Consider the following 27,120-nt stretch of genomic DNA (forward strand, 5'->3'; position numbering starts at 1 on the left):
TGTACTGGAGCGCTCTACGCCAAGTACTTTACACAAGGACGTTCTATTTTAGGGTCGAGCGCGCACAAGCGCTCTGGCCCTTGTTGTAATCTCTTTGTGGGCTTTTAACTACGCCCACCGCACGCCCATGAGTTTGGTTGGTTCCTGGGCTTGGTGGAGCGCGGAAAGTGCTCTGGCCCCTGTTGAAATCTCTCTCTGGGCTTGTAACTACGCCCATCGTACGCCCATGTGTTTGGTTAGTTTGTGGGTTTGCCTTTTAAAATTTGCTTGATTTCATTAGTGGAAGGCATGCATATGTCATGCCTTTTCTGGTGTTTAGCCCTTCTCGAGCGCACCGACCAACTACTGAAAACATACGAAGCCCCATGTTTTCCATGTGGTTTCTGGACCACTTTTTTCGATTTATTTCCTACGTAGCATGATCTCACTGGGCAGTAGTCGATAGCTTTGAATGACATCGACCCTGTTACATGGATAATTGGATTTTTGCCAATAATACATTTGACTGCGAGCAAACCTCTGTTTTACTTTTTATTTTCAATTTATGTGGCAAGAAATGTCCAGTTAGGAGTTTACAATGCAAATAGCTCTTACTCGAGCAAACGCGAGACCCATTGCATTGCAAATGCTTGTTTTCTTAGATATGGGGAGGGTATGTAACACGCCCATAATATCTAATGTTTAGGCGACACCAAGACATGAACCTGGTTCCTCAATTCCAAAGTCTGCATTTCCGTCCGTTACACCACATCCTCTCCCCCACAGCTGTTCAGTGGTCATTTTTTACCTCCTCCACGCTCGGATGTGGTAAATTCCCACTCACACACAACCCTCCTGTGTCTAAACAAGGCATCAGGCGGCATCGTCCGTCGAGCAGGAACTAAGACTTGCCCTACACATTACAGCAAACAGAGAGCCTCAATGCCTTTCTCAAGAGCTTCCGGTTTACAGCTTGATTGTCTTAAGACCTCTTCCGCAGTCTCTCAAAGATAATGGGCGACCATCAGTATTTTCAAGTTGTCCTAGAAAAAGATTTTGCTGGAACATTATTTTCCTTACAGATTCTATGCAAAGTATACCACTGCTCTTCAGTAGTTCACAGGCTGAATCCTGACCTATCGACCTTTGAAAGAATACATTCAAGTGAAAACAAGCGAGTCTAACAAATATATTATTTTATTTCTGTACGTCCTGGGGGCAGGCACACTGGAATTATGCTGCAGGAGATGGCCAAATTACTTGGCAGAGTTGACTAAATTATGCAGCAAGAAAAGGCAAATTGTGTTTAGTAGTACAGCACATTTTTTGCTTGCATCACTTCATTCTGTTGTCATTTTTAGGGTCGTCCTGCGACAGTGTGCGTTAGCATATGCGTATCACTAGCGAAACACTGTTGTAGTTAAGAGAGGGCTTGGAGTCTGCCAGTGGCTTACCATTTGTTGGCTTGTGTGGCACTCTTCATTACAGCCTCGTAATTCGTCACTGGAGGCCATATCATTATTTCCCTTCCTGTCTGTCGAGCAGGGATGAACCACTGATTGATTCAACTTGATTCTTGCCCGTCTGCTGCTCTCCCCGTGATTGAGATTCTGTTTTCTTCCTTTAAATTCTAGTGCCCTGCAAACAGAAGGCACGTGAGTAGCAAGTACATGCCCAGTAGAATATCAAAATGCCAAAGTTTTATTTTCCATAGCTAACTTTTTTTTTTTTTTTTTGCCAAGCCTTCTTTTCACACTTTGCACATGTTTTATTTTTTTAACTTCTAATGCTCTGCAAACTGAAGGTGCATGACAGGCAAAAATGTGCCCAGCAGGAAAAGCAAAACTGAAAAGTTGTATTTTCTGTAGTTTAAAAAAATATATTTTTGCTTCTTTTCTCACTTTACACTCATGTTTTGTTTTTGCTCTTCGGCGCTGTTCTCAAAAGATGCCTGTTATCTTGTTCTAAACATCTAAACATTGTTTCTTTCTTATTTTTCGAAATTATACTTTAACACATAATTGTACAGTATGTCCCAGTCCACCCCATTCCAATCTGCCCCATTCCAACCCCAATCCATTTCGATCCACCACATTCCAGTCCTCCCAACCCACCCTATTCAAATGTGCCCCAATCCAATCCCAAAAAACTGCCCAACTCTAATCAATACTGCAATCCAAAACAATCTGCCCCATTCCAGCCCAACCCAGTCTGCCCCAACTCAGTCCAGAATATTCTGCCCCACTCCAATCCAAAACAATCTGCCCCACTCGAATCTACCCCTATCCAAAACAATCTGCCCACTCCAACCCAAAACAATGTGCCCCACGTCAATCTGCACCACTCCAATCCAGAACCATCTGCCCGACTCGAGTACAATCTGCCCCACTCCAGACTACCACACTCCAAACCATTCCACCCCACTCCATCCCAATCCAACACACTCCAAGCCCCCAACCCACTACAATCTGCCCCTTCAATGCAAAACAGTCTGCCTCACTCCAGTACAGCAATCCAAAACAATCTGCCCCACTCCAGTCCCCACTACTCTTATCTAATCCACCCACTCACTCCACTCTAGTCCACCTCACCACAATCCTCCCCACTAAAATCTGCCCCACACCAATCCACCCCACTCCAGTCTGCACCACTCCATTCCAAAACAATCTGTTCCACTCTAATCTGCCCCTCCCAATCCAAAACAATCTGCCAATTCCAGTCCAAAGCAATGTGCTGCACTCCAGTCTGCCCCACTCCAATTAAAAATAACCAGCCCCACCCCAATCCAAAACAATCTTCCCCATTCCAATACAAACCAATCTGCACCACTCCAGTCAAAAACAATCTGCCCCACTTCAGTACTCCAGTCTGCCTTACTCCAGGCTCCAGTCCAGTCCACCTCACCCCAATTAAAGTCCACCCAATTCACCCCACTCGATTCCAATTCACCCCACTCCAATCCACCAAAATCCACCCTACACGAATCCAATGCACCACAATCCAGACCAATTCAATCCACCCCAATCTACCCCACTCCAATTTACCTCACTCCAATTCATCACAGTTCAACCCACTCAAGTCCAACCCACTCTACTGCAGTTCAACCCACCCCACTTCAATCCAACCCATCCTACTCCGAACTATTACATTCTAAACCAACCCATTTCAATCCAACGCACCCCACTCCTATCCAGCCCACCCCAATCCTATCTAACCCAAGTCCATCCCACCCTATTCCAATCACCTTAATCCACTCAGACCAATCCAGTACACCTTAGTCTACCCCATTCCACACCAACCCTCCTCACTCCACACCAATCTAATCCACCCCACTCCAATCCAGTTAATCCCAGTTCATTCCAATCCATCCCACACTAATCCACACCACTCCAATCCACCCCATCCAGTCCACCCATCCAAACCACCCCACCCAAATCCAATCCACCTGACTCCATTCTTCTCCACCCTACTCCATTCTGAGCCACACCACTCCAATCCCATTCACTCAACTCAATCCATGTCACTCCACACCATTGCAATCCACTCCACATCAGTGCATTCCACCTCACTCTAATCTGCTTTACCACACCCCAACCAAGCCCACCCCACCCCAATCAAACCCACCCCAATATAATCCACCCTACTCCAATCCAATCAACCCTACTTACTCCAATCCACCCTATCTAGTCCACACCACCTCATTTCAATCCACCCCAATCCACTGCACCCAATTCCAATCCATCTCACCCCACTCTACTCCAGTCCACCACACTCTTGATCCAATGCTGCCAACTCTACTCCAGTCCACCTCACTCTACTCCAATCCATCCACTCTACTCTACTCCAATCTACTCCACTCCACTCTACTTCAATCCACCCCACTCTACCCCAGTCCACACCAAACCACCCCACCTCAGTTCAGTCCACCCCACTCCAATTCTTCTTGCACCAGTCTAATTCACCTTAATCCACCCACTAATATCGAGTCCTCCCCACTCCAGACCACCTTAACCTATCCCATCCCACACAAATCTAATCCACCCTACACAATCAAATCCACCCAATCCAAGCCACCCCACTCAAACCAATCCACCCACTCCATTCCAGTCCTCCTCATTCCAGTCCAATTGTGGTCGTTTTGGTTGCGATGGCTCTCCCAAATAGCAAGGTGGCAGGACTCTCACCATTTGTGGAGTGAGGAGTTGATTGATTGGCATAATGGGCTGGGCACAGGGTTTGGTTTAACTAGATTACCTCCATCAACGTTCGTTGAATTACCCTCTTAAGGGTGCCCATAAATTGTTAAACAACATCATTGGCTTGTAGTCAGAGAGGTGTGCTCTTTTGATACTTGACACTGAGTCGAACAAGAAACTCCTTGAATTCTTTGCTATTGATAGACGTGCCATTGTCAGATTTAGGAATAGCGGGGAAGCCCCACTCTACAAAGATGTCATCAAGTGGCTTGATGAATTTATCATGGATTGTCGAGGATAAGTTTTCCACCAGAGGAAAACGTGAGTATTCGTCAATGGATACCATGAAATGATGTCTATTTTGTATAGGCCCAAAGAAATCAACTGCAATTCTCTTCCAGGCATGCGCAGAAAGGTCAGACTTTGTCAATGAATGATGCGTCATCTTTGGAGATAAACAGTTGCAAAGGTAGCATGCTTTTAGCTCTTTCTCAATTGGTTCATTGAGTCGAGGGAACAACACCCGGTCTCTTAGGGCTCTTTTTGTGGCTACAATGCCACAATGCCCTTCATGGGCTAGCTCAATGACTTGCTGTCAAGGGCTCTCAGGTATGGCAATGTTTGAGCCTCTCAATATGATACCCTCTCGAGTGATTGATAACTCATCCTGCACATTTTTGAATAGGACTTTACCATTGTCAGCAAAAGGTTGAATACTTGCCTTCCAAGATTGCGCTGTAATGAAGTCTTTAAGTATGAGCATGTCTTTATGTACTTTGGTAGCAGCAATAATCCATTCACTGGATAGAATAGCTGGCGTGCTGGATCTCACAATGAAGTTGATATACTCTTCAGCCGCTTTGGATGTTGAGCTGTGGTGATGTAGCAGCACTCGTAAAAAGTAATCTGCAGGGTTCTTGTCTTTCTCCGTCTTCTGTACAATCACAGTCATACTCTTGTAGTCGCAACCCCCAACTTTCCATACGAGGATGCATCTTGGCTTTCGGGTTTCCAAAGATAGTGAGCAACGCCTGGTCGTCTGTGATGATAGTGAAACATTTCGCATATAAAAACACATGAAAATGTTCAGAGGCCCACACCATAGCCAGACTCCCCATCTCCAGCTGAGAGTAGGCACATTCTGTTTCAGACAGGCTTCTACTGGCATAAGCCACATTGTGTCTCTAGGCATTCAGATGTCCGTTGTGTTGAGCAAGGATTGCCCTGTTTGCACCGGGCTCACATCTTGTTGCGCCGTGTGCCGCGGTGTGAGGCGGTAGGACGCGCTGCGCCCCTGGAATTTCATATCTTTATCGAGACCCCAAATTGGGCATGGGGCCTCGCTACAGTAATGGTGCGATGCGCCCCTGCTAGTCTCTTGCCTCTCCCCAATCTCCATTTTCCCCCCACTTACCCTCTGTTTCTTTTGCTTTCTTCTTTTCTGTTTTCCCTGTTTCTTCCTGACTTTATGCCTTTCTCTCATGTCCATGATTCTTTTCTCTTTCCCAGCATGCCTTCCTTCTCCCTGCATGCCTTTGGAACCTTACTTAACATGGTGACTTTACTGTGAAATTCCATGTTATGTTCCCGATCCAATATGGTGTGTTTTACTTCCTGCCGGTCACTTCTTGTTCTTTGGGTGTATAAGGTGCGTGATTCCTGTTCTCTTTGCACTGCAACACTTCCTTTGGGTGGTGATCTTCGCTCCTGTTCTTTGCGTCAGATATGTGATTTCTGAGCCTGTTCCAGCTTTTTTCTTTATCATTTTTGCCATTTGTTCAGATTTACTTTTACCTTTTTGTTTTTGTTCCAGGAGTTCGTATTTGAGGTTTTTCCCCCTTTTAGTTTTTTTCCCCTCGGGGACTCCTTCTGGAGGGCACGGACTGCCTTGGCGTTCCCTCTGTCAGCAGCACTGTGTTCTTATAGGTTCTGCCTTGGCCCAAGTAGGGGCGACTCTTTCTGGTAGCCAAAGACCTCGCCACATTTCCAGTGGGCCACAGACACAGACAACGAGTAGGTCGTGACACATCTACTGTGATCTCAGTATGTAATTTGGGGTCAGTATAAGCCAGTTCAGTTGCATATTTTATCTCTTTGAAACTGTGACAGCGTTCAGGAGCCCACTGAAATGGAACATTCTGCTTTGTGTAGTCTCTCAATGGGACACTCACTGTAGCAAAGTCACAAAATGTACCTTGAGCCTTAGCATGGTTACTTCCTGTGGGGGGTAGGTATATGACAGTGCTTGCACCTTATCTGGGTCAGGAGGCATTCCCCTATCAGAGAATATATGCCCAAACAATTTCAGTCTGGTTTTGTGAAACACACACTTTGCATTCAGAGTGAGACCTGCATCAGCAAGTAATTTGTACATTTGTGTAAGAGCACTTTCATGTTCCTTTTGTGTTGCCCCAAATACCAGTATGTAATTACTGTAATTGAAGGAATGCTTGAATAACTCGGTGTATAAAATCCTGAAATATCTCCATAGCCAAATATATTCCAGAACTCAGTCTTTTATATCTAAACAACCAACACGAGTCAAAAAAGTAGTAATGTACCTACAGTTCTCTTCCAGTTCGAGTTGATGATATCCTTTGTTCCAGTCAAGATGGGAGAAGGTTTTAGCTGCTTATCATGGCCGCTATGTGGTGACCAGGATGTCTCTCTCTCTCTCGATTGCTTTGTTATCCTGGTGCATATCAATGCAAATGCACACTGCACCTCCACTGTCCTTTTTTGGCACCATAACTTTGGGTGAACCCCATGGCGTAGGACCGGTGGAGCGTTCAATTATGTCATGCTTCAACATTGTTTCTAGTTCTTTCTCAATGGCTGCTTGCAAATGAAAAGCGACTCTGCGGTGCCATTGGGCAACAGGGCGAATGTCCTTATTAAAATGAAATTGCATTTTCATTATCTCGTGTTTTCCTAAGCCATGAAACAACAATGGGAATTGACTCATAATTTCAACCTGATCATGGATGTTGTAATTGAGAGATATTAGACCCATGTCAGCTGCAGTGGCAAAGCTAAGTAGGCATGCACTAGATCGGTGGTTCCCAACCTGTGGGCCGGGGACCCCTTGGGGTCTGCGAAGCCTCCTCAGGGGGTCCGCGACTGCTTAAAAAATGTAATAATATTAGGTCCCAACTATCAGTAATGACTCAGTGGGGGTCCCCTTGTTCCAATAATGATTCAGTGGGGGTCCCTGGGCTCCAGTATTGATAAAATGGGGGTCCACAGAAGTCAAAAGGTTGGGAACCACTGCACTAGATGAAGTTCCCTGAAGGACATGAATTGATGCTTGCACTGACATTGTTTTATGTCGCAAGGTTGCTGTAAATGTCCCTTGACTCTGTAACGGTTTTGAAGTAGCCCATGTGTATACCTTTGTGCTTGACTGGATAAGGTGTGGCACAGGAGATAGGCTATTGAATTTTTCTACTGGCATGATGTTAATCGACGTGCCTCTGTCTATCATGAAGGTTATGGGGTGACCATTCCCATTTAATGTAATTTTGGTACAGCGCCCAAATGAATTGTGTCGCTTTGTTTGGTGATTCTTTTTTTACTTTTGATCTTCTTTGGAAGCAGCAAATGCTACATGTGCATGTAGTTCCTTAGTGGATATTATCAAAGCACATCCGCCTTCTTCGCTAATGCTTGATAATGACGTTAAAGAGCTTTTATATGATGAATTTGCTGATGATCAACTGTGCGTGGTTTCTACTTGTTGTAACTGATGTTGCATTTTGGCCTTGTGGGTGTGGCGAGAATGCTTCTGGAACTTTCTTGTGTCCATTTTCTCTTTTCGCTGTTATGCATTTGGTTTCTCTTTTGCTTTGCAGCCCATTGCGAAATGGTTCGCTTTCCTGCAGCTTTTGCATGTCTGTCCTATGGCTGGACATTTACCTTCACGGGGAAATGAAAACCCACATAGGAAGCATAACTTTTTGTTCTTCTGAGAAGTCGACTCATGTGCATCTATTTTTGTGCTTTTGCTTGCTTTTCATGATCAATGCTGATTCATTATGTGCTGTTCCTGCTTCCATGTCAGCAGCTTGTCGATCTGCCCATTCTTCTGCCCTTTCAGCCATTAGTATTTTTTCTAGACTGAGTGGCTCTCTCCACATGCGTCCTCTGAAGGACTCTGAAAGGCAGCCATCGCTGACCTTGAGGCGCATGGCTTCTTCATCATTAGAATCACAGAAATTACAGCGTTTGAAAAGTACATCAAGACTCAACAAATTCATCAATCGTTTCACCAGCTTGCTGTCATGATTGGTTTAAGATGTACCTCTCATAGTTGACATTCGGCATCGGATTGAACTTAGCATCCAACACTTCTATTATCTTTTGGTATGATGTTGCATCAGATTGTGAGACTTTCTTTAACACTTATTTCACTCCATCACTGGCAAAGCTTTTCAAATATTTAATGATTTTCTTATCGTCTTGTTCTCCTAGTGCATCTATAATGTAATCAAATGTTTTGGTCTGTGCAGTCCACCTGTTACCTAGGTTCTGTTTTTTCGCTGTGTCACATGGTGGTGGTGCGTTCAGGAATGTAGCCGTGGTATATTTCATGTTCCCTTCTACCCCTGTTGTGTGTATATGCTGGTCAGGCAGCATTCATTGCACAGGATGTCACTTCCAACTGCTACACGCATTGGCGTCATGCCTGAGCCTTGTTCGTCACATTTGATTTGAAGCCTTATAGCACTTCACTCGCTTGTGTTGGTTCTGATTTTGAACCTGATCGCCACTGCCTTAAGCATTTGCTTGGTACTGATGATGGCTCTGTGCTGTGGCGCATCACAGTATCCTTTCTTTCAGCCTTATCAGCGGGTTTTGGCAGGGTTTTCGAATGTGTTCCTCTGCAGGGAAATCAATTTCTTCGAACACTATGTATGGGCTGGAGTAGGGCTTTGACTCCACATATGCCAATTGCAGACCACTTCGCATCTACCTTTGCAAACTCTCAGGTAGAGCAGCCTTGTTACTTTGGGGCATGGATCCCCTACTCGTCGCCAACTGTAGCGTCCTCACCAGCCCAGGGGCATGTAAATTATAATGCCACATACAGAGCTCTATTACAGGTGTCTTTATTCTTCAGCATACTATTGGGCTGTACTTGCAATGCGCCATAACTTTCATAACCACACCTTAACACCTCCCATCAGATTATGTAATTCCTGTCTAGAATCCAGCCAGGACCGCGAGGGTCCTAGCACGCATGATATCAAACACACTACAGCTATCTGCGATGGCACACTGTGTGTTGCTCTTATGGAGTTGAAATTGTCTTTTTATGAAAGTCAGGATATTCTGTACCACAGCTATTTACATAAATTACATTTTTATTAACTTTATCTTGATTTAGCAAGAAGACGATTACCAATGCCGAAAGAGAAAAATCATATAACCAAATGTGAGGCAAAGAAAAATAAGATGTTACTATAACATATGTTCTGTTGCTTTTATTTAGTTCATGGAAGAAAAGGAAGTGGCTGAACTGCAATGTCTGACCTTGAGGAAAGACTCCAAGATGTACAAAGAGCGAATTGAGGCCATTTTACAACAGATGGAAGAGGTATCCATCGAACGGGATCAGGTAACTAATATGTTATTTCCCATGTCAAGTGTATGAATGATGCTGTACATTGCAGTGCATAGGGTAATTGTTAAATCAACTTTACAAAGGTCAGGCTGGATGGAACAATCCATATGTTATGACATGATTTGGGTCCAAAGCTTCCATTTAACTAATGAGTGCATTCTGGGTCTTGTAGTCTTTGCTCAATTAATTCTAACGAGTGGTGTAGGAGTGCCCAGAACTGCAAATATGGTGTGCTTCTGACATCCATGTACTAGACATAAGATATTAGTAGCAACTGTTATTCTATCACTCACCACAGTATTTGGACCACATCATCTCTGCAGAGCACCAAAGGGATATGCCTGTTACCATCCCAGGGAGAATCTTTACAGTTTACTTTAAAATCTGCACTTTGATGTAGACCTTAGACTGGAATGATGACAGGACACAACTCCCATTGTAGCAATGAAGTACTCTCTACTAATGTCAGATCTAACCAGTGTATGGCTGAACACATAATATTATGAGTGTCTTCAGAAGGCAAGCTCCATACTCACTGTAGAGAGAACAGCCCATAGTTCTAACCAATAGACACCGTCAAAAGCACATACCAGATGCATGAAAGTGAAACCTGTGTACCTCATTTCACTTTAGCACAGTGGTTCCCAATGAGGATTATTTTGCGTAAATAGACAGCTTATACAATATTCCGTTGGAGAAATATAACATAACGCAATCCGTATTTGGGAATCATAAGACGCTGGTAAATACTCTGAATTCTCTTACGTCGCTTCCTAGGCTGCCGCCATATTGGTGAACCAATATGCCTCATTCCCTTGAGAAAGCCCTAGGTGGACTTGCCACAAGAGGGCGAAACACGTGTTGGCTGAGCTTTCTTTTGTGCTTATTACCATTTCTATATCATTTGAGATTAAAGCACTACAATTCATAACTTGGACTATTGTTTCAGAATTCTTTCTTACACAACAACTTAGAATACTGCATGTGTAAAGGATGAAGCATATTTATATTTATATATTGGCGATTAGATGCTTTAAAAAAGTATAATAAAGTGGAACCTCGCCTCTAACAAGTTGGATTACATACATGGGGTACCAAGGTTCAATCCCTTGGATTGAGCTCCCACAAGAAAAGTAACTATAACCGTGAACTGTCATTTACACAGGAAGCTTAAACTGGACCTTCTTTTGTTCCCACTCCCTTACTTCCCCGTCCAGGCGATGCTGACGCGGGAGCAGTTCCATCAGCAGTACTCCAAGAGTCTGAAGGACAAAGATTCCTACCGCAAGCAGCTGAGGGAGCTGGGCGAGAAGTGCGATGATCTGCAGATCCAGCTCTTCAGGACAGAGGGACAGCTCCTTGCCGCAGAGACCAAACTGAAGCAACAGGAGCCAGCCACCTCGGTATGAAGCCATCATATTTCTTTTTATTTCATAGTTTAATAAAGCCATGTGTATCGCATTTCCATCACTTTGAGTACTGTAGTCATACCATGGTCTGTATATTGTGTGGTGTTGAAGTTAAATTCCAGTTAAGGATGTGTAGGCCTCGATTCAGTATTATTTAGTCAGGGCCCACAGCTTGCTTGAACTTCAGCTGCAGCCCAGCCAGAAGAGTTCGGGTTTAGACTTTGGGCACTGATAAGCCTTTAGGTGGTACTAGTTTCTACATCTTGAACTTAATCTATATTCCTGCACCCTCTGGTAGTGAATAAAATACTTCCAGAGGGTGTTTATGGGGTTGTGTCACCACATTCTAGTTGTCTAGTTTTGAAGCAGTAGTTGATTAGTTTCTTTGGGACCTTAGTGTAAATGATATTGCAACATTTAAGCTAACAATCACCAGGACTCTCTCCAGCTCCATATGATGGTTGATTTGGAGTAAAGGGAGGCTATTTTGGAGGAAGCCAACTTGGATGTTGATGTCACTGACCACTGTATTAATTCGGGGAAATTAAGTAACTAGTACATTGTTACAAAGCAATAGTAGTGCAGACCATTGTGAGTAAAAGTAACCATAACCTGAAATGCACTCAACTGCGGTCATCACCTTCTGTCACTCACCACAGACTGCAGTGTCCTAACAGATTGATTTGCGTTCATAATCACTCCTACTTCCATCTTTAAAAACCCAACTCCCCATTGATTTAATCATTTTATTGTCCAGGCCAACATATCTCACTTAAATTGTGTAAATGCCTAGGAAGTTGCAAAGTATGTGTTAAATATAAGATTAGTAATCGGTCTAAGAAAATGAAATGTAATACTTCTAATATAGATATGCTTTGACCCAGCCAATTAGAAAACATTGTTTCCACTTATATTATAACAGAAAGAGCAGAGCAAGTGAGGTTATGTTAAAAAGAACAATACTCTTTAGTGAGAGTCAATCTACACAATGCAGTACATTGCTCATTTACAATATGTATATGGATGTATATCTTGAGGCTTTTTGTTGAACACATTTATACCCTGAAGCTTCTTTGAGCTGAATCAGTGTAAGCTCAGCATGCCAAAGGGGGCCCATAACCTGGGCAGCCAGTGGTGGTAGCTCCTAACCACAGGTCGCCCTTTGACACTTCTGGATCTACCCGTGTTACACCTGGTCTCATAGGTAATAAAGGCAGCAAAAGGAAATGGAAGTAAACATTTTTGCTTCTTTTTTAACAGTTTTTACTCCTTTTCCTCTATCTAGCCCATGAGCATCAAGTAAGAGGCAGATGAAAAGCTGGGATAAGAGGTCAAACCTGCAATGTCCTTGAGGGTCAAATGTGTGTGTGTGTGTGTGTGTGTGTGTGCGTGTGTGTGTGATGTAATGTCTGCTACCCCAGCCATTTTGGTGAATCAACGTACATGAAACTGTTTGATACTCGTAGAAAACCTAAAGTGTGAAGTAAAGGATGTTGAACAATGACATTCTGCAGTCATCTTGGGTGTGGTTTTGAAAACTGGGGAAGTAAGAATTCCAATGGCCTATACCATGAGGAAAGCGAGAAGTTGTCAAGCAGGTCCTACATAAGGCTCTGAAAGCTTTTCATAGTTCTAGGTGAGGAGATTGAAGTTATAATCTCTCACTGGAGACGGGACAAGCAGTAGTTCTCAGCAGAGGACATAAGCTGGTAATCCCTCTCTGGGTCAAGGCATCTGTTTGCACCATATCTCAAGTCTGGATCCTATTGTGGTTGACTCTGCCTGTCAGTGTTCTGACGGTTACCCCAAGTCTGATAACAGTACTGCTCTTTACTAAGGTAAAGAGAATTTTGAAGCATGTTATTGTTGTGTCTGTCTGGGTAGGTGGGCTGTTGAATTGTTATTAAGTCTTATATAGCAATGGGTAGTTGGATATATCACACTATTGATGGTAGTTGTAACCATGCACCCAGTGCAACGCGTAGAAAGCTTTGCTTTGGTGTAGTAACACTATTATAAACCCCAGTGCAACGCGTAGAAAGCTTTGCTTTGGTGTAGTAACACTATTATAAATAAGTAATCTGTACTAACTATTGCCTGTACTTCTTTTCCAGATGTCCGATTTTGATGAGAATTCTTCGAGAAGTTCTCAGGAAGTGAGTTTGATTTTGTACTTCTCAAGCATATCTGGTTCTGTTTATATATGCTATGGTGTAAGTGCTGTTATTTATCCTGGAAACAGAAAAGTCAATCAATCTAACAGTTGACTTTCTGGAGCCAGCACACTGCAAGCAGAAATTTATGGCACACAATTAAAACATATTTCAGTGTTTGATTTACCCATTTCTCCTTGAGAAACCTTCCTAACTTTTGTTTTTAAAGGATAATATTTTTTTCTAAATTTCATCCTATTCTATCTGATAGCTCCATCAGAGGACACTTCATTCCAGTACTTGGTTATGTTCTCAAATACATTTGCAACAGCTTTTCATACTGGGCTCTCTATGCATGGGCACCTGCACATGCTGATTACTGCATAGCTCCTATTCTATGTCCTACTCTTGAATATATGAAGTATCAAGGTGATAAATGGTGAATGTGCAGTTTCTATATGCAAGATCTCCCATTCTCCATTTGCCACCTTCATTTCTCAATAGTCACAGATAAACACTTACACGGTACATGGTTCCTTCACTTCTGGCATGATGTCCTTCTGAGATGTACTGTTTGCCGATGTTTCACTTATTTCCAAAATGCTCTTTGTTGCATAATTCTCACTGCTCTGCTGGTTACTCAGGCTCACTATTGTCTAATTTACTTAAACTCACTTATCTCTATATAATTCACGGTGGGTATACTCAAGGTTACTCAGAGTAACCTTCAGTATTCTCAAGGTTACCCAGACTCTTTCTTCTCTTTTTGTTATTGATACCTATTACTTTCTTGGTCACCCACATTCAATCTTTTCGTCATTACCCAAACTCCCTTCTTCTGGGTTACTCAAACTCAATCCTCACTTGGTTTCACCTCTCTTGGGTACCCATAGTTGCTTGCTGCTCTTTTTGTTATGTAAACTTAAAACCCTGTTGGCAAGCACATTATTTGAGTTCAGTAGCCCCTCAACATCCTTTCCTCTGCTCCTCTTTTTTTTCCTTTGTACACCCTATTATCCACTTCCAATACTTAACATTGCTCAAAAGACCCTATCACCTCTTTACTGTGCTCATGCTCCTGTTGATATCACACGCCATCTCCTAAACTTATTCCTTTTCCTCTTGTTTGATGTTAGCCCTACATCCAGGTTTCCCTTCATTATTGGGGGGCTCTTTCAGCTCTCACTCCTTCTTACGCCTTGGTGAATCGCATGCCCTATTACTTGTACTGGTTTATGTTTCCGCAGCTCTTCCCATGCTGTCTCGGTCCTGTTACCTTCATCCAATATTCCCATCAGACTTGATAGAGCCAGCAACTTCTTTATAAAATTGCCTTCTCTCCTAATTGGTTCTATCTCCTGTTCTTTGTCCCTTCGCATTCTGTGGGCACTGGCATTCCTTTCCAATAATCCCTTTTCGTTTGTGACTCCTTTGCCTATGTCTTTCTTTCCATCATAGACCCCTTCACCTTTTCCCTGTGATTCTGATTTTCTCAATGGGCACCAACACCCCCTTCACCTTCCCTTCTCTATGCATGGGCCTTGTATAACCTCCTGTTGGCCCTGCCACTCCCATTTTCCCTCGGCAGCACTTAGCCTCCTTCTTAAATAATTTCTCTTTTGACAGCACTATAACTTCCTTCTAGTACACCATTCTGTCTTGACAGCACTAAAATCCCTTTCCAATGTCCCATTCTCTCTTGAGTGCACTCTGTAATGTCCATCAAGTATACTGTTCTCACCTGATAGTCGTATAACCTCGGACTAATATTGTTTTTCTCTTTTTACAGCACTACCTTTTATGTTTATCTCTTTTGCTAGTTGATTTGAACTCTTCCCTTCTCCAGACCTTATTTTCATATTCTCTTCCCTCGTTGCAGAGGCTTATCCTCTTATACCAATACTATTGTTTGTTAGGGGATGAGAATTGGATTCCTTTGGAAATAAAACAGAAAACGCCAGTGGCCGTGAACATTGTGCTAGCATAGGGTATTCTCCAACATAATGGAGGATAGAAGTATTTAACATGGAATCCAAAATTCTAGTTGTAATGACACTGTGGGTGTCCTTGTTGATGTTTCATTTTCTAATGTCAAAACATTTCTGTGTCAAACAGAGTTGTTTATTAGGGCATTATCAAATGGACGAATGTATGTCTTTTATATACACAGTGATATATTTTTCTTTTACAGATTAGTATTCAAGGAAGTCTTGATGAGGACAACCTATTGAGTAAGTGGCCTCTAAACTTAAAATTTGGCGAGAGATGAGAATGGCTTGGCCCATCTTAGGATGCCCATTCCCTGTACACTCGCTACTATGCAGATACTACTTGGTATTTAATAGCTCATTTGTTTGCTCAACACATAACTTCTTACTGTCTGTCAATTTAACAGCATTCTCTAAATTTCATTTGTTACAGAGAATGGTGTGCAGGAGATGACACTTGCTGACACCCGACTTGATAATTCTACAACACAAATGTCTTGGGAGTTTGTAGAAGTAAGAAATTTAACTTTTTATGCATTTATTTTTAGCTTGTACTGTTGATAGTTTTTTTAAAATGTAAAGTATATTGAATGGTATTACAAACGAATATTCACAGTGTCTTCGTTACAATGTGACATTATTCCAAGATGCCACGGATGTGAAATATGAATGGATGCATGTGAAGGTCTCTGGGAAATTTCTTTATACGATAATAAAAAGGTTGATTCAGAATTGGGTTACAGGTGCTTTTGTTGAGTTGTGTGTTGATGTGCCTGTTGTAAGACAGCAGATGACAGAAGAGGCTATCCAACACTCTGGAACAGGAATCGGTGTGTGTTGTATTTGTTATCCATTTATTTTATTAATTTTGTTTGGTGCAGAATTCAGCTTGGATTGGATCACAAATTGCATTGAGAATGCAAGCAGAGCAGAGTTGCAACTAGTCACAACATTACAAACTGTTCAAGTGTAAGAGAGGCAAAGGCTGACCGGACAAGAGGGTGGTAATCTCTTCCCAAAAGGCAAGGTAGATCTTCAACAGATAATTAGGAGGAAGCCGATACAGGTCCCATCTAAAGACACTGCATTGTACACGTCTTCTCACTCTGGCATCTTAAGTAGTCGGTGAAGTGGGTGGTGCCTGATATATAAACTTAGAGTTATTGGCATTGGTGGCATCTCTGAGCTACCCCACTCCTCTGAAAGCTCAAGCAGAGCAACAACTTATTAATGAATTTCATAATGCCACGTCATCGATGAGTTGTTGAGAATCTAGAGTAAGAAAAGTCTCCTGGGAAACAGAGGCTTCCGAGAGCCCTCGTAATGCGTTATACAAGCTCATGAAGCCATCTAAACAACAATTATAAGGGGAGCCATGAAAGATGTCTTCGGAGATGCCTGGGATCAGCATCAGTATGCAGAAGATAAAGGTTATTTACAAGAGTACACATGAAAGATGTCTTCAGAGACGGATGCAAACTGCATCGATATATATATATATATATATATATATATATATATATATATATATATATATATAAAATGTCTTTGGAGATATATGGAACCTGCTTCAGTATATAAATAAGCATTAATATTTAAATGATAGAGGTTAATTACGAGAGGAGCCATGGAAGACGCCTCCTGAGATGATTGTTATCTGCATCGAGGTGTAAATGATAAGTAGTAGTGCCCTTGGTGTTGTCAAATGACATCTAATTAAGGAAGTGAAGAAACAATATCACTCATCCTATTGATTTCTAATGCTAGTGTTTGTGTCATAATTGTTGGTACTGGTGGTAGTAGCAGCATTAGCAGAACAAATTAACACCAGTACTTTCCACAGTGCATATTACAATGATTCTTCACATGTTGCTAGGGGATTCATTACAAACTTGAAGGCCAGCTCAAGATCCCACCTTCTTGTGTTATGCGTCTAAGCCCTCTGCTCCCTGCAGTCCTCCGTATGGTATCTCATTGTTTGCCCCCATATCTCATGATGCTTTTGGGGACACCCCTGGCAGGATAAACTGGCAGTTTCATCAGTCCACACCGGCTGCTCAGTTGATGATGTTCAGGGTTTCCGTCTGTCTTTAGTACTGAGCGATATCCCTCTTGGAAACGAAGGAATGTGTTATCATACCTGATGCCCCAACATTGTCTTTAATACTCAGTAAGGATACTTAGGGACAAGGGTGGCAGAATGTCCAAGGGCCTCCCCAGTACTTTCTGCTGCCGAGCAGAATCTCTAGACAGTTTTGCGGTCTACACCTTGTGTATCAGGGTCCCCTTGTCTGTACGGCATCTGATGCATAATGGGTAAGAGTCAGCTGCAGTCGTCATCTCGTTTAGTATATTCAGGGTAGATGTTTAAATTCAATTAACCGGTATCTTGAGGATTTTGGCATCTCTCTCAGGCCATAACTGAGATTCGTCATCGTTGAGAGGTCCTAGATTGGTACTCCCAGGATTGTCTAAGATAAGGGATGGTACCTGGTTCTTTAGAAGGTGGTACCTGGTTCTTTAGAAGGAACTTCTAAGGCTAGCAGTTCATCTCACTAGTTAGGGCACACCAACACTCCTGAATTTACCGCATATTGTCAAAATGAAGTTTGTTCCAGTGCTGTGCCCTGCATGTTGCTTGAATCTGTTTCACGCATGCATGCGAGTAGTGCTATTTCTAAGCGCTGTGTGCTTTCTCATAATTTCTGCACGCTTATGCATGGCATACAGGCTAGAGTATGAGAAGTGAGTTTAAGTGTGGACTGGTGTGGGGTGTTTCTGGTATTCTTTGATTTCTTTGTATTGGTGTATGTTTGCAGTGTGTCTCTGTGTTGTAAGTGTTGTGAGGCTTTTCTGTTCAGTGTAAATAATCTAAGATGCATTGGGACAGTTAAAACACTCCACGCGCCTGTAGTTCTTGGGATGCGATGGAATCTGATCTTATCACCGATTATAAACTGATGGTGACTGCCTGTGAAACTCTTACACTCAGCTGCTAATGGCAGCAAGTGCTGAACATGCGCAATTACAGTTTGCACCCAGTTTAACCACTGCGCCAAGGTCTGAATGACCTAGTTGAAATCTTACCTTTGCATCTGCATTTCATAATAGTATTGGAGGGGCCATTTGCAGGCACTGCCTGAAATCCTGCCTCATTAATATTCATGATGCATTCGGAGAATCCTTGTCAATGGCTGAAAATTCAGAAATTGTGGGCTGCAAGAGGCAGCAGACTACCACTTCTGCAATAGCATAAGCAATAATATAAATAGACATTTACTTATTTTAAAAAGGATAAAAAGAGTGATTAATTTGTTTCATTAAATGTTTTGTTTCACTGTAGGTACCATTTCATAAATACATTGCAGGGCTCCCAAAGCAATAGTTACTTAGAGAAGGCACTCAGAACCATGAGGATTGACAACATTTTGCATCTTTTTTTTTTTTTTTAAAGCTTGAGGTATTAAACATCAGAGTGCCTCCTGATGTAACTCTTACACAATAGCTTGTGATACAGCCCTGTTCTGATGCTCTGTGGCATGAACGCTGAATAATCAACACTGCACAATGAACTGGTTTAAATAAATAGCTGAGTGGCGCAAATTAAAAAGGCACACATATTATCCCCAGAACCGTGTACATGTACTTTTGTGTTTCATTGAGTGCATCACTATACACGTGATACACAATATCTTTCTGCACTGGGAGGTAAAGCAGAGATAAATCAAGTTATCTTCATGTGCTTCTGTTTAGGGCAAAACCATCTACTCTTGTTTATAGTATTTTGAATACTATCTGTGAGTAGTTTTGTGAAACCTTTAGTATTTTCAAAAGTACTGGTATCCATTTATATCAATGCCTATGTCTGTTAAAGCTTCATAGCACCAATGTCATAGTGTTACTTTAAGTGCTGCATAACTGCCTTGAGGTACATAATGTACCCCATAATTTGCCCTTTCTTTGCACAGGTACGTCAACGCTTCAGCATTATTTGCTACTTGACTGCAATGGCTCTTTGTATTATTGAGTGTTTTATAGAGCGCTGTGCATCACCTTTTCAGCACTTTATGGTAGAGCAAGAAAAAGTACAGAGTGAAGAAGGGGACATTAGAGACCAGTCAGTGGTGGAAGGCTTCAATCCAACCATCTTCCATTGCAGCCTCCAAAAGAAAGCAGGTAATTCATTTGATGCTAGGGCGAATTAGTCCCTTTTTTAGTTTTTTCCTAAATTGCGGGGATTTAAGCTCTCAGAACTGGGTACAGGATGTTCCCTAGGCGGGGGACCTGAACCCCCAAAGTCCAGCAACAGTGCTTCATCTCTCTGAAGACTTTTTAGGGCTCTGGTGTGCAGTGAAGGATCACAGGATTCTATCAATCGCATAGGATGGTAATATATTCTGCAGCTATCTTGGTCCTTGGCCCCAGGTACCCATCTGCATGGTGTGAAGGACCTTGACTTTGATCCTTTGACCTTTTCTCCAAAGCTTTAGGCTCCTTCGGGCAACCTGGCTTTGGAACTTTAGCTTCCTATTGATGAGCTTATTCTGGAGTCTGTGAATTATTGGAACACTGTCTACACCAGTCAGCGATAGGATTATATAAGAAAGCACTACAAAGCAGTTGCAAAGAGAGATGCCAGCACTATATGAACATATAAATAAATAAATATAAGAATAAGCCCTCCAGGGTTTAAGGTGCAGTGTTTAAAATGTCATACGTTACCATTTATAAAAAGGGGTACAAAGTGGGGGGGGGGGGGCGTGTGTTACAGTCACTGAGAAGCTGAAGAGCCACTACAGACTTTAGCGCTGGAGGGCATCTTACCCAGGCGATACCCACACGAGAAGCGATTGAGCGAGGCCGAGGAGGCGTGTCAAGTGCATCCCACAAAACCTAATTATATGCATCACATGAATGCACTTCCAGACTGTTGTAAGTAGAGCTGGTGAGCAGCCTCTGTCCAAGTGGCCTCCATCACTGCAGACAAGGTACCTAAGATCGGGGAGACAGTGTGCGTGATTCACAAGCATTCTACTGTGGACAGGTATAACACACTCTAGTAGTACTCCTGGCTTACTCTTGGATTCCAGGAGCAACCTGGAGTAGCCTTGGCTTAGGCTGGCTCACTCCTTGAATTCAGGAATAAACCAGGAGTAGTAGAAGAACACGTGATGGCTGAATCTTTGTGCAGATCAGGTGCGTTTGCCCAGGATCACACATTCTTTGGTCAAGTCTGGAAGATCTGATCAGAACGTATGTCTTCTCAGGGTATTAATACTAAGCAGCGAGACTTTACCTCCTTGCAGTGTACAGTATAAATGTAATCTTCCCCTTGTTTTTCTCAGGCACAATATTCCTACTGTTTTCTTCCAGTGAAGTACGGTTCCTCTCAGGAACAACTAGACTGCCGTTTGAAGCAGCTTTTTGGCACTACCACGCAGTGGCGGCCGGCAGCTTTAGGAGGGAGTGGGGAGGGGGGCGGGCGGGAAGCACACACACACACACACACACACTCATTCTTTCACACACAGACACGCACATCCATTAACAACACTCATAGCATTCAAACATGCACGCACGCACCAAACATTCATTTTAAAAGTTCACACGCACCCATTCTTTCACACACACTCACACGCACGCAGGCACGTCCATTAACAACACTCATACCATTCAAACATGCACGCACCAAACATTCATTTTAAAACATCTCACACACACACTCATTCTTTCACACACGCACATCCATTAACACTCATAACATTCAACCATGCCACGCACGCACCAAACATTCATTTTAAAATATCACACACACTCACCTTCAGCTTCGAGGTCCCAGGAGGGTTGAGACTGCTGCCTTCCCTCGTTGGCTGACATGAGGTCAGCCAATGAGGGAAGGCAGCAGTCCCAGCCTCGTCACAGAGTGGGATGGGGTCAGTGAGACTGCTGACCCCACCCCACTCTGTGACGAAGTGTCACTGATTGACACTCGCCCTGGGCGCTTCAGGGCTTAAACCTGAAGCACCCAGGACGAGTGTCAATGGGTGACGCTTTCCTCGTCACCCAGGGGAGGGCCTCGAGGCACCTTTGCTGAGCCAAGGAGGTCACGCCTATAGGAGCTGTGACCTCCTCAGCCCAGCAAAGTTCAGCTCAGGCAGCCAGGAGTCTGCGCAAATCACGCATGTCTGCTCCTGGCTGCCTGACCTGAACATGAAGAGTGTCTGTCAGGCTGACCTTTGTTCAGCCTGACAGACGCTCTTCATGAGGGGCAAAAGGTGGGGGGCTTGGCCCCTCCGCCCTAAAGGACGGGCCGCGCCTGCTACCACGTGTGCTAAAGAAGTGCAAATATTGTCCAGTGCAGAAAGGCTCTTCAGTCTCCATCCAGCTGACAATTACCCAAACCCCGTAAAAAGTGGTTGGCCCAGAGTGTGATAAAGATGCCGCAGGTGGCACTAGCGGGGGAGACGGACTGGAAGAAAGTTTCAGACTCTCTTTGCACCATGTTCCTTTGATAGAGACCTTGGCAACCCCCCTGAGCCAGGTGAGGAATGATGAGGCCATATTCCTGCCTGGCACTGAGAAAACTGATGAAAAATATCCGTTCTCATTTACACAGAGATGAAGATGGACGGTAGGGCTGCTGCTCCTCCCAGGGCTCATTGTTTGACCAGAAACAGGCTTTAAATTCATTGTTTCTGACACATCATGGTCAAACCATCAAGCGCATCCTTGCATGTGTGTATTAACCATGCAGATGTTGACATCTGTTTCTAAGCCATGAATCACCTACCATAGTCCTCGTCGTCCTTGTGTTGTTTGTGACTCCCAGACTACCTGCACTACACAATAATTACAAAGAAATACTAATATCAGTAATGGCGCACATGTGGTGACTCACTTTTACCCAGCCCTTCGTGTGTTTCCAAGAAACCAGCCTGTTAGCAAAGTGCTGATGTTAGAATGGCTGAATGGGCGTATGCAGTGAGCACTAGGGCAGACATTTTAATACTGATAAGGCTGACTCAGCCCTCCATCCTTCCGAAACTGGATATTAGCACAATAACATTGGTGTTGGACCTGGCCCTCTCTGCAGGGTCACCCCCAAACGTTTAGTCTTCATCCCTTCTGTTTTGCTGAATTCATTTTGGTTGGTTTTAGGACTCTGGGCACTTTACCACTGCTAACCAGTGCTCAATTGCTTGGGCACACTCATGTAAACATGGTAAAATTGGCTTACAGCCAATTTACATATTTAATTTACTGGTAAGTCCCTAGTCAGACCTGAAAAATGTACTCACCCACTCACTACGGCGAGTGAGATTTTATCAGGTTAATCTATTTTTAGGACCTACTAGTCCATTCAGGTGAGAGAACCTGAGCTAGAAAGGAACACGTCTTCTATTCATTCAGAAAATGAATGTGCAATTAAGATGCCTCTACATCCTGTTTATCTTGACACATTTGCTGTCAGTAAAAAGACAAACTGACATTTGACCTCTGTCCTTGAACAAAGTGCTACTTATCCTGAAAAATTGTGTTTCCTTTTTGTCCTCTTACTACACTTGGATGATTTTGATTTTGTAAAGTGAATTTCTGACAATCATTTTGAAACAAAGGGCCGTAGGATGTTAGTTATGTTTCTAACACACAAAATGTAAATAGCTTCTAAACAAATAGTACAAATATTTCAAAATATATCAGGAATTACATATGCACTTTTTTGAAATTCAGAAGTGTGATGCAAAGATTTAAATAGGAGCAAAACAAATCAGAACACTTTACTTGGTGATGTCTAAATGAGACATATTTGCAAAAACTCGATTTCCAAACATTACTGTTTGTACACTATATAGTATTATCAGTAAAATCGCCTGTCACTTGGAAAGTTTGTGGCTATTTCAACGTAAACTGTGTTGATTGGAAATGACACTAAGCTACCACTTCATGCTTTAGTTGCATATTCATTAAAAGTGCTAGTTTTGAACCATGACTGGAGAAACATTCTTGCCCCGCCTTGATGACAATACTGTTAATGAACAATGAGTAAACCCGCTGGAATTATGCAGCAGGAGAGGTCCAGATTATGCAGCAGGGTTGAGCAAATTATGCAGCAAGAAAAGGCAAATTGTGTGGCATAATGCAGCACATTTTGCAATAATATTACTTCATTATTTTGTCATTTTTAAACTTGGTAACTCTCTCTCTGGGCATTGGGTGCACCTCACTAGTACCAATTTCACACCCAAATATAGCAATAAGCCACAGAAATGTGACCAGTCCAGCTTTGCAAAGGGCCTTTCCCTGCGTGGCAACACATTTCGATGCATATTTAGTAACTTTTTAAGTGTTTGAACTAGAAACAATTTTTTTTAATCTGCAGAGTATGCAGCAGATGATGGATTCTCTGGCAAACGCAGCAAATCTTTAATTACGTGAAAACCACCACAGGCACACAATCGCATAATTCCAATGGCCCTGACAAAGAGGCAAGTCAGAGGGTCATGTGTATCTTACATATGCGGCTAGATTTGTATTATATATGGAGCTAACATTTCGCCTGTTAAACAATAATTTTTTGTATAGCAGGCATGCTGCACTAATGTATTTAAAGGTGCTATCATATGTGATAATGAAGAAAATGGCGGCTCAGTGAATTAAAATATTTGCCTAGGATTACATCATTTGAAACCAGTTTGAGTCAAGAGCATTACAGTTAGGTCAACTAGACCTCCAGGTCTAGTAACATTTTTATGATTTTTCGAGGCCTGCTAGTAAAGTGGTGTTCGGTGGCATGTGTAGCTGCAAATACACATGCTGTGCATAGTCCGCCGTCTGGTGTTGGGTCGGAGTGTTACAAGTTGTTTTTCTTCGAAGAAGTCTTTTCGAGTCACGAGACCGAGGGACTCCTCCTCCTTTGTTTCCATTGCGCATGGGCGTCGACTCCATCTTCGATTGTTTTTTTTCCGCCATCGGGTTCGGACGTGTTCCTTTTCGCTCCGGGTTTCGGGACGGAAAGATAGTCAAAACTTCGGAAAACTACATCGGTATTGTTTCGTTCGGTATCGGGTTAGATAGAATCAACACCGAATCGTGAAGAGCTCCGGTAGCCCTTCGGGGTAACTTCGACCCCCCGTCGGGGCCTGGTCGGCCCGACCGCGTGTAACATCGACACCGATGGAACGGACCCCGTTCCGATTCTGTCCTAAATGCCACAGCAAATATCCATATACAGACCAACATTTGGTCTGTAACTTGTGCCTGTCGCCCGAGCACAAGGAAGAAACGTGTGAGGCCTGTCGTGCGTTTCGGTCCCGAAAGACGCTCCGTGACCGAAGAGCCAGAAGATTGCAAATGGCGTCCACGCCGACAGGACAACGAGAGTTCGAGGAACAAGGAGAAGAAGAGGAAGCCTTCTCCATCCATGAATCGGACTCGGAGGAGTTCGACGTCGAAGAAACCGTGAGTAAGACGTCGAAACAAACACCACACGGGAAAACAGACAAGGCCCAGGGGACGCCACTGCCAACAGGCCATGGCTTAACCCATAAAATAGGTGACCGTCCATCGGCACCGAAAAAGGGCGAACTGGTGCCGAGATCGTCCGACTCGGGTCGAGACACAGGCACGCAGCAATCTCGGGACCGAGAAAGTGCTGCCGAAAAGGGTCGACGCCGAGACAGCGGAACCGAAGCTGCTCGACGCAGAGACAGCGGCACCGAGGATGATCAACGCCGAGAAAGCTCGACTACAAAAAAGAGAAAATTCTCCTCGGAGCAGAAAGCAAGCAAAGACACAGTTTCGGTGCCAAAACGCCCTGCAACCAAACCGACTGCCAGCTTGTATTCAGAGGAACAATCACTGTCCTCTCAAATGCGCAAACACAGATTTGAAGAAGAGTTACAAACCACTAACGTAGACCACACCCAAAAGCGGATCTTCATACAGAGTGGGACAGGGAAGATCAGCACTCTTCCCCCAATCAGGAGGAAAAGGAGACTCGAGTTCCAAACTCAAGAACAAACACCACCAGCAAAAGTGGTGAAGAAAGTAACTCCACCACCCTCTCCTCCACCTGTAACTCATACATCACCGGCACAAACTCCATCACATTCACCAGCTCATACCACCATGAGCCAAGATGACCAGGACGCTTGGGACCTATATGACGCCCCAGTATCAGACAATAGTCCTGAGTCGTACCCTACCAGGCCCTCACCACCTGAGGACAGCACAGCGTATGCACAAGTGGTAGCTAGGGCAGCAGAGTTCCATAACGTGTCGTTACACTCAGAACCTGTCGAGGATGACTTCCTTTTCAACACCCTCTCCTCCACCCATAGCACCTATCAATGCCTGCCTATGCTTCCGGGAATGCTAAGGCACGCAAAACAGATCTTTAAAGACCCTGTCAAAAGCAGAGCGATAACTCCACGTGTGGAGAAAAAATATAAAGTACCCCCCACAGACCCTGCTTTTATCACATCACAACTGCCACCAGATTCAGTTGTAGTAGGGGCAGCTCGCAAGAGAGCCAACTCGCACACATCAGGCGACGCCCCACCTCCGGACAAAGAGAGCCGCAAGTTCGACGCAGCTGGAAAAAGGGTTGCTGTACAAGCTGCAAACCAGTGGCGCATCGCGAACTCTCAGGCGCTCCTAGCGCGATATGACAGAGCCCATTGGGATGAGATGCAGCATCTCATCGAGCATCTACCCAAAGAATTACAGAAACGGGCAAAACAAGTAGTCGAGGAGGGACAAAATATCTTGAATAACCAAATACGCTCCTCTATGGATGCAGCGGATACAGCTGCAAGAACAATAAATACCGCGGTAACCATAAGAAGGCACGCATGGTTGCGCACATCCGGGTTTAAACCCGAAATACAACAAGCAGTGCTCAATATGCCGTTCAACGAACAACAATTGTTTGGACCTGATGTGGACACGGCAATTGAGAAATTGAAAAAGGACACTGACACAGCCAAGGCCATGGGCGCACTCTATTCCCCGCAGGGCAGAGGCACTTTTGGCACATTTCGCAGAACACCCTTCAGAGGGGGGGTTTCGGGGTCAAGCCACACAAGCCAGCACCTCACAATCAACACCGTCTACCTACCAGGGACAGTACCAAAGGGGAGGCTTTCGGGGCCAGTACAGAGGGGGACAATTCCCTAGAAACCGGGGAAAATGTCAAGGTCCCAAAACCCCTACAACCAAACAGTGACTCACAAGTCACTCAACCCCTTCACACAACACCAGTGGGGGGGAGACTAAGCCAATTTTACAAAGCTTGGGAGGAGATAACAACAGACACTTGGGTCTTAGCAATTATCCAGCATGGTTATTGCATAGAATTTCTCCAAATCCCTCCAAATGTCCCACCAAAAACACAAAACATGTCAAAACAGCATTTAGACCTTCTGGAATTAGAAGTTCAGGCATTACTGGAAAAGGACGCAATAGAACTTGTACCACGTACACAAAGGAACACAGGAGTTTACTCACTGTACTTTCTAATACCAAAAAAAGACAAAACACTGAGACCAATCTTAGATCTCAGAACACTAAACATCTACATCAAATCGGAACACTTTCACATGGTCACACTACAAGACGTATTACCACTGCTAAAACAACAAGACTATATGACAACCTTAGATCTAAAAGACGCGTATTTCCACATACCGATACATCCCTCGCACAGGAAATACCTAAGGTTCGTATTCAAGGGAATACATTACCAATTCAAAGTGTTGCCGTTCGGTATAA

The 27,120-nt window shown here is 43.6% G+C and overlaps 1 protein-coding gene across 4 annotated transcripts in view; it reads left to right on the top strand.

The window, feature by feature from the left end:
- CARD9 (caspase recruitment domain family member 9) overlaps window positions 1-27,120 on the top strand; it is a 138,203-nt gene that overhangs the window by 93,889 nt on the left and 17,194 nt on the right. For 2 of the 4 annotated variants that reach the window (XM_069241611.1, XM_069241610.1), the window contains 6 exons: window positions 9,667-9,792; window positions 11,016-11,201; window positions 13,322-13,363; window positions 15,552-15,591; window positions 15,782-15,861; window positions 19,410-19,524. In XM_069241611.1, coding sequence (XP_069097712.1) covers window positions 9,667-9,792; window positions 11,016-11,201; window positions 13,322-13,363; window positions 15,552-15,591; window positions 15,782-15,861; window positions 19,410-19,524 — 589 coding nt within the window. The remainder of the gene's footprint in view (window positions 1-9,666; window positions 9,793-11,015; window positions 11,202-13,321; window positions 13,364-15,551; window positions 15,592-15,781; window positions 15,862-19,409; window positions 19,525-27,120) is intronic. The other 2 variants (XM_069241612.1, XM_069241613.1) reach the window with 1 other exon arrangement.

The sequence above is a fragment of the Pleurodeles waltl genome, chromosome 6 (assembly GCF_031143425.1).
Source record: "Pleurodeles waltl isolate 20211129_DDA chromosome 6, aPleWal1.hap1.20221129, whole genome shotgun sequence".
Classification (NCBI taxonomy): domain Eukaryota; kingdom Metazoa; phylum Chordata; class Amphibia; order Caudata; family Salamandridae; genus Pleurodeles; species Pleurodeles waltl.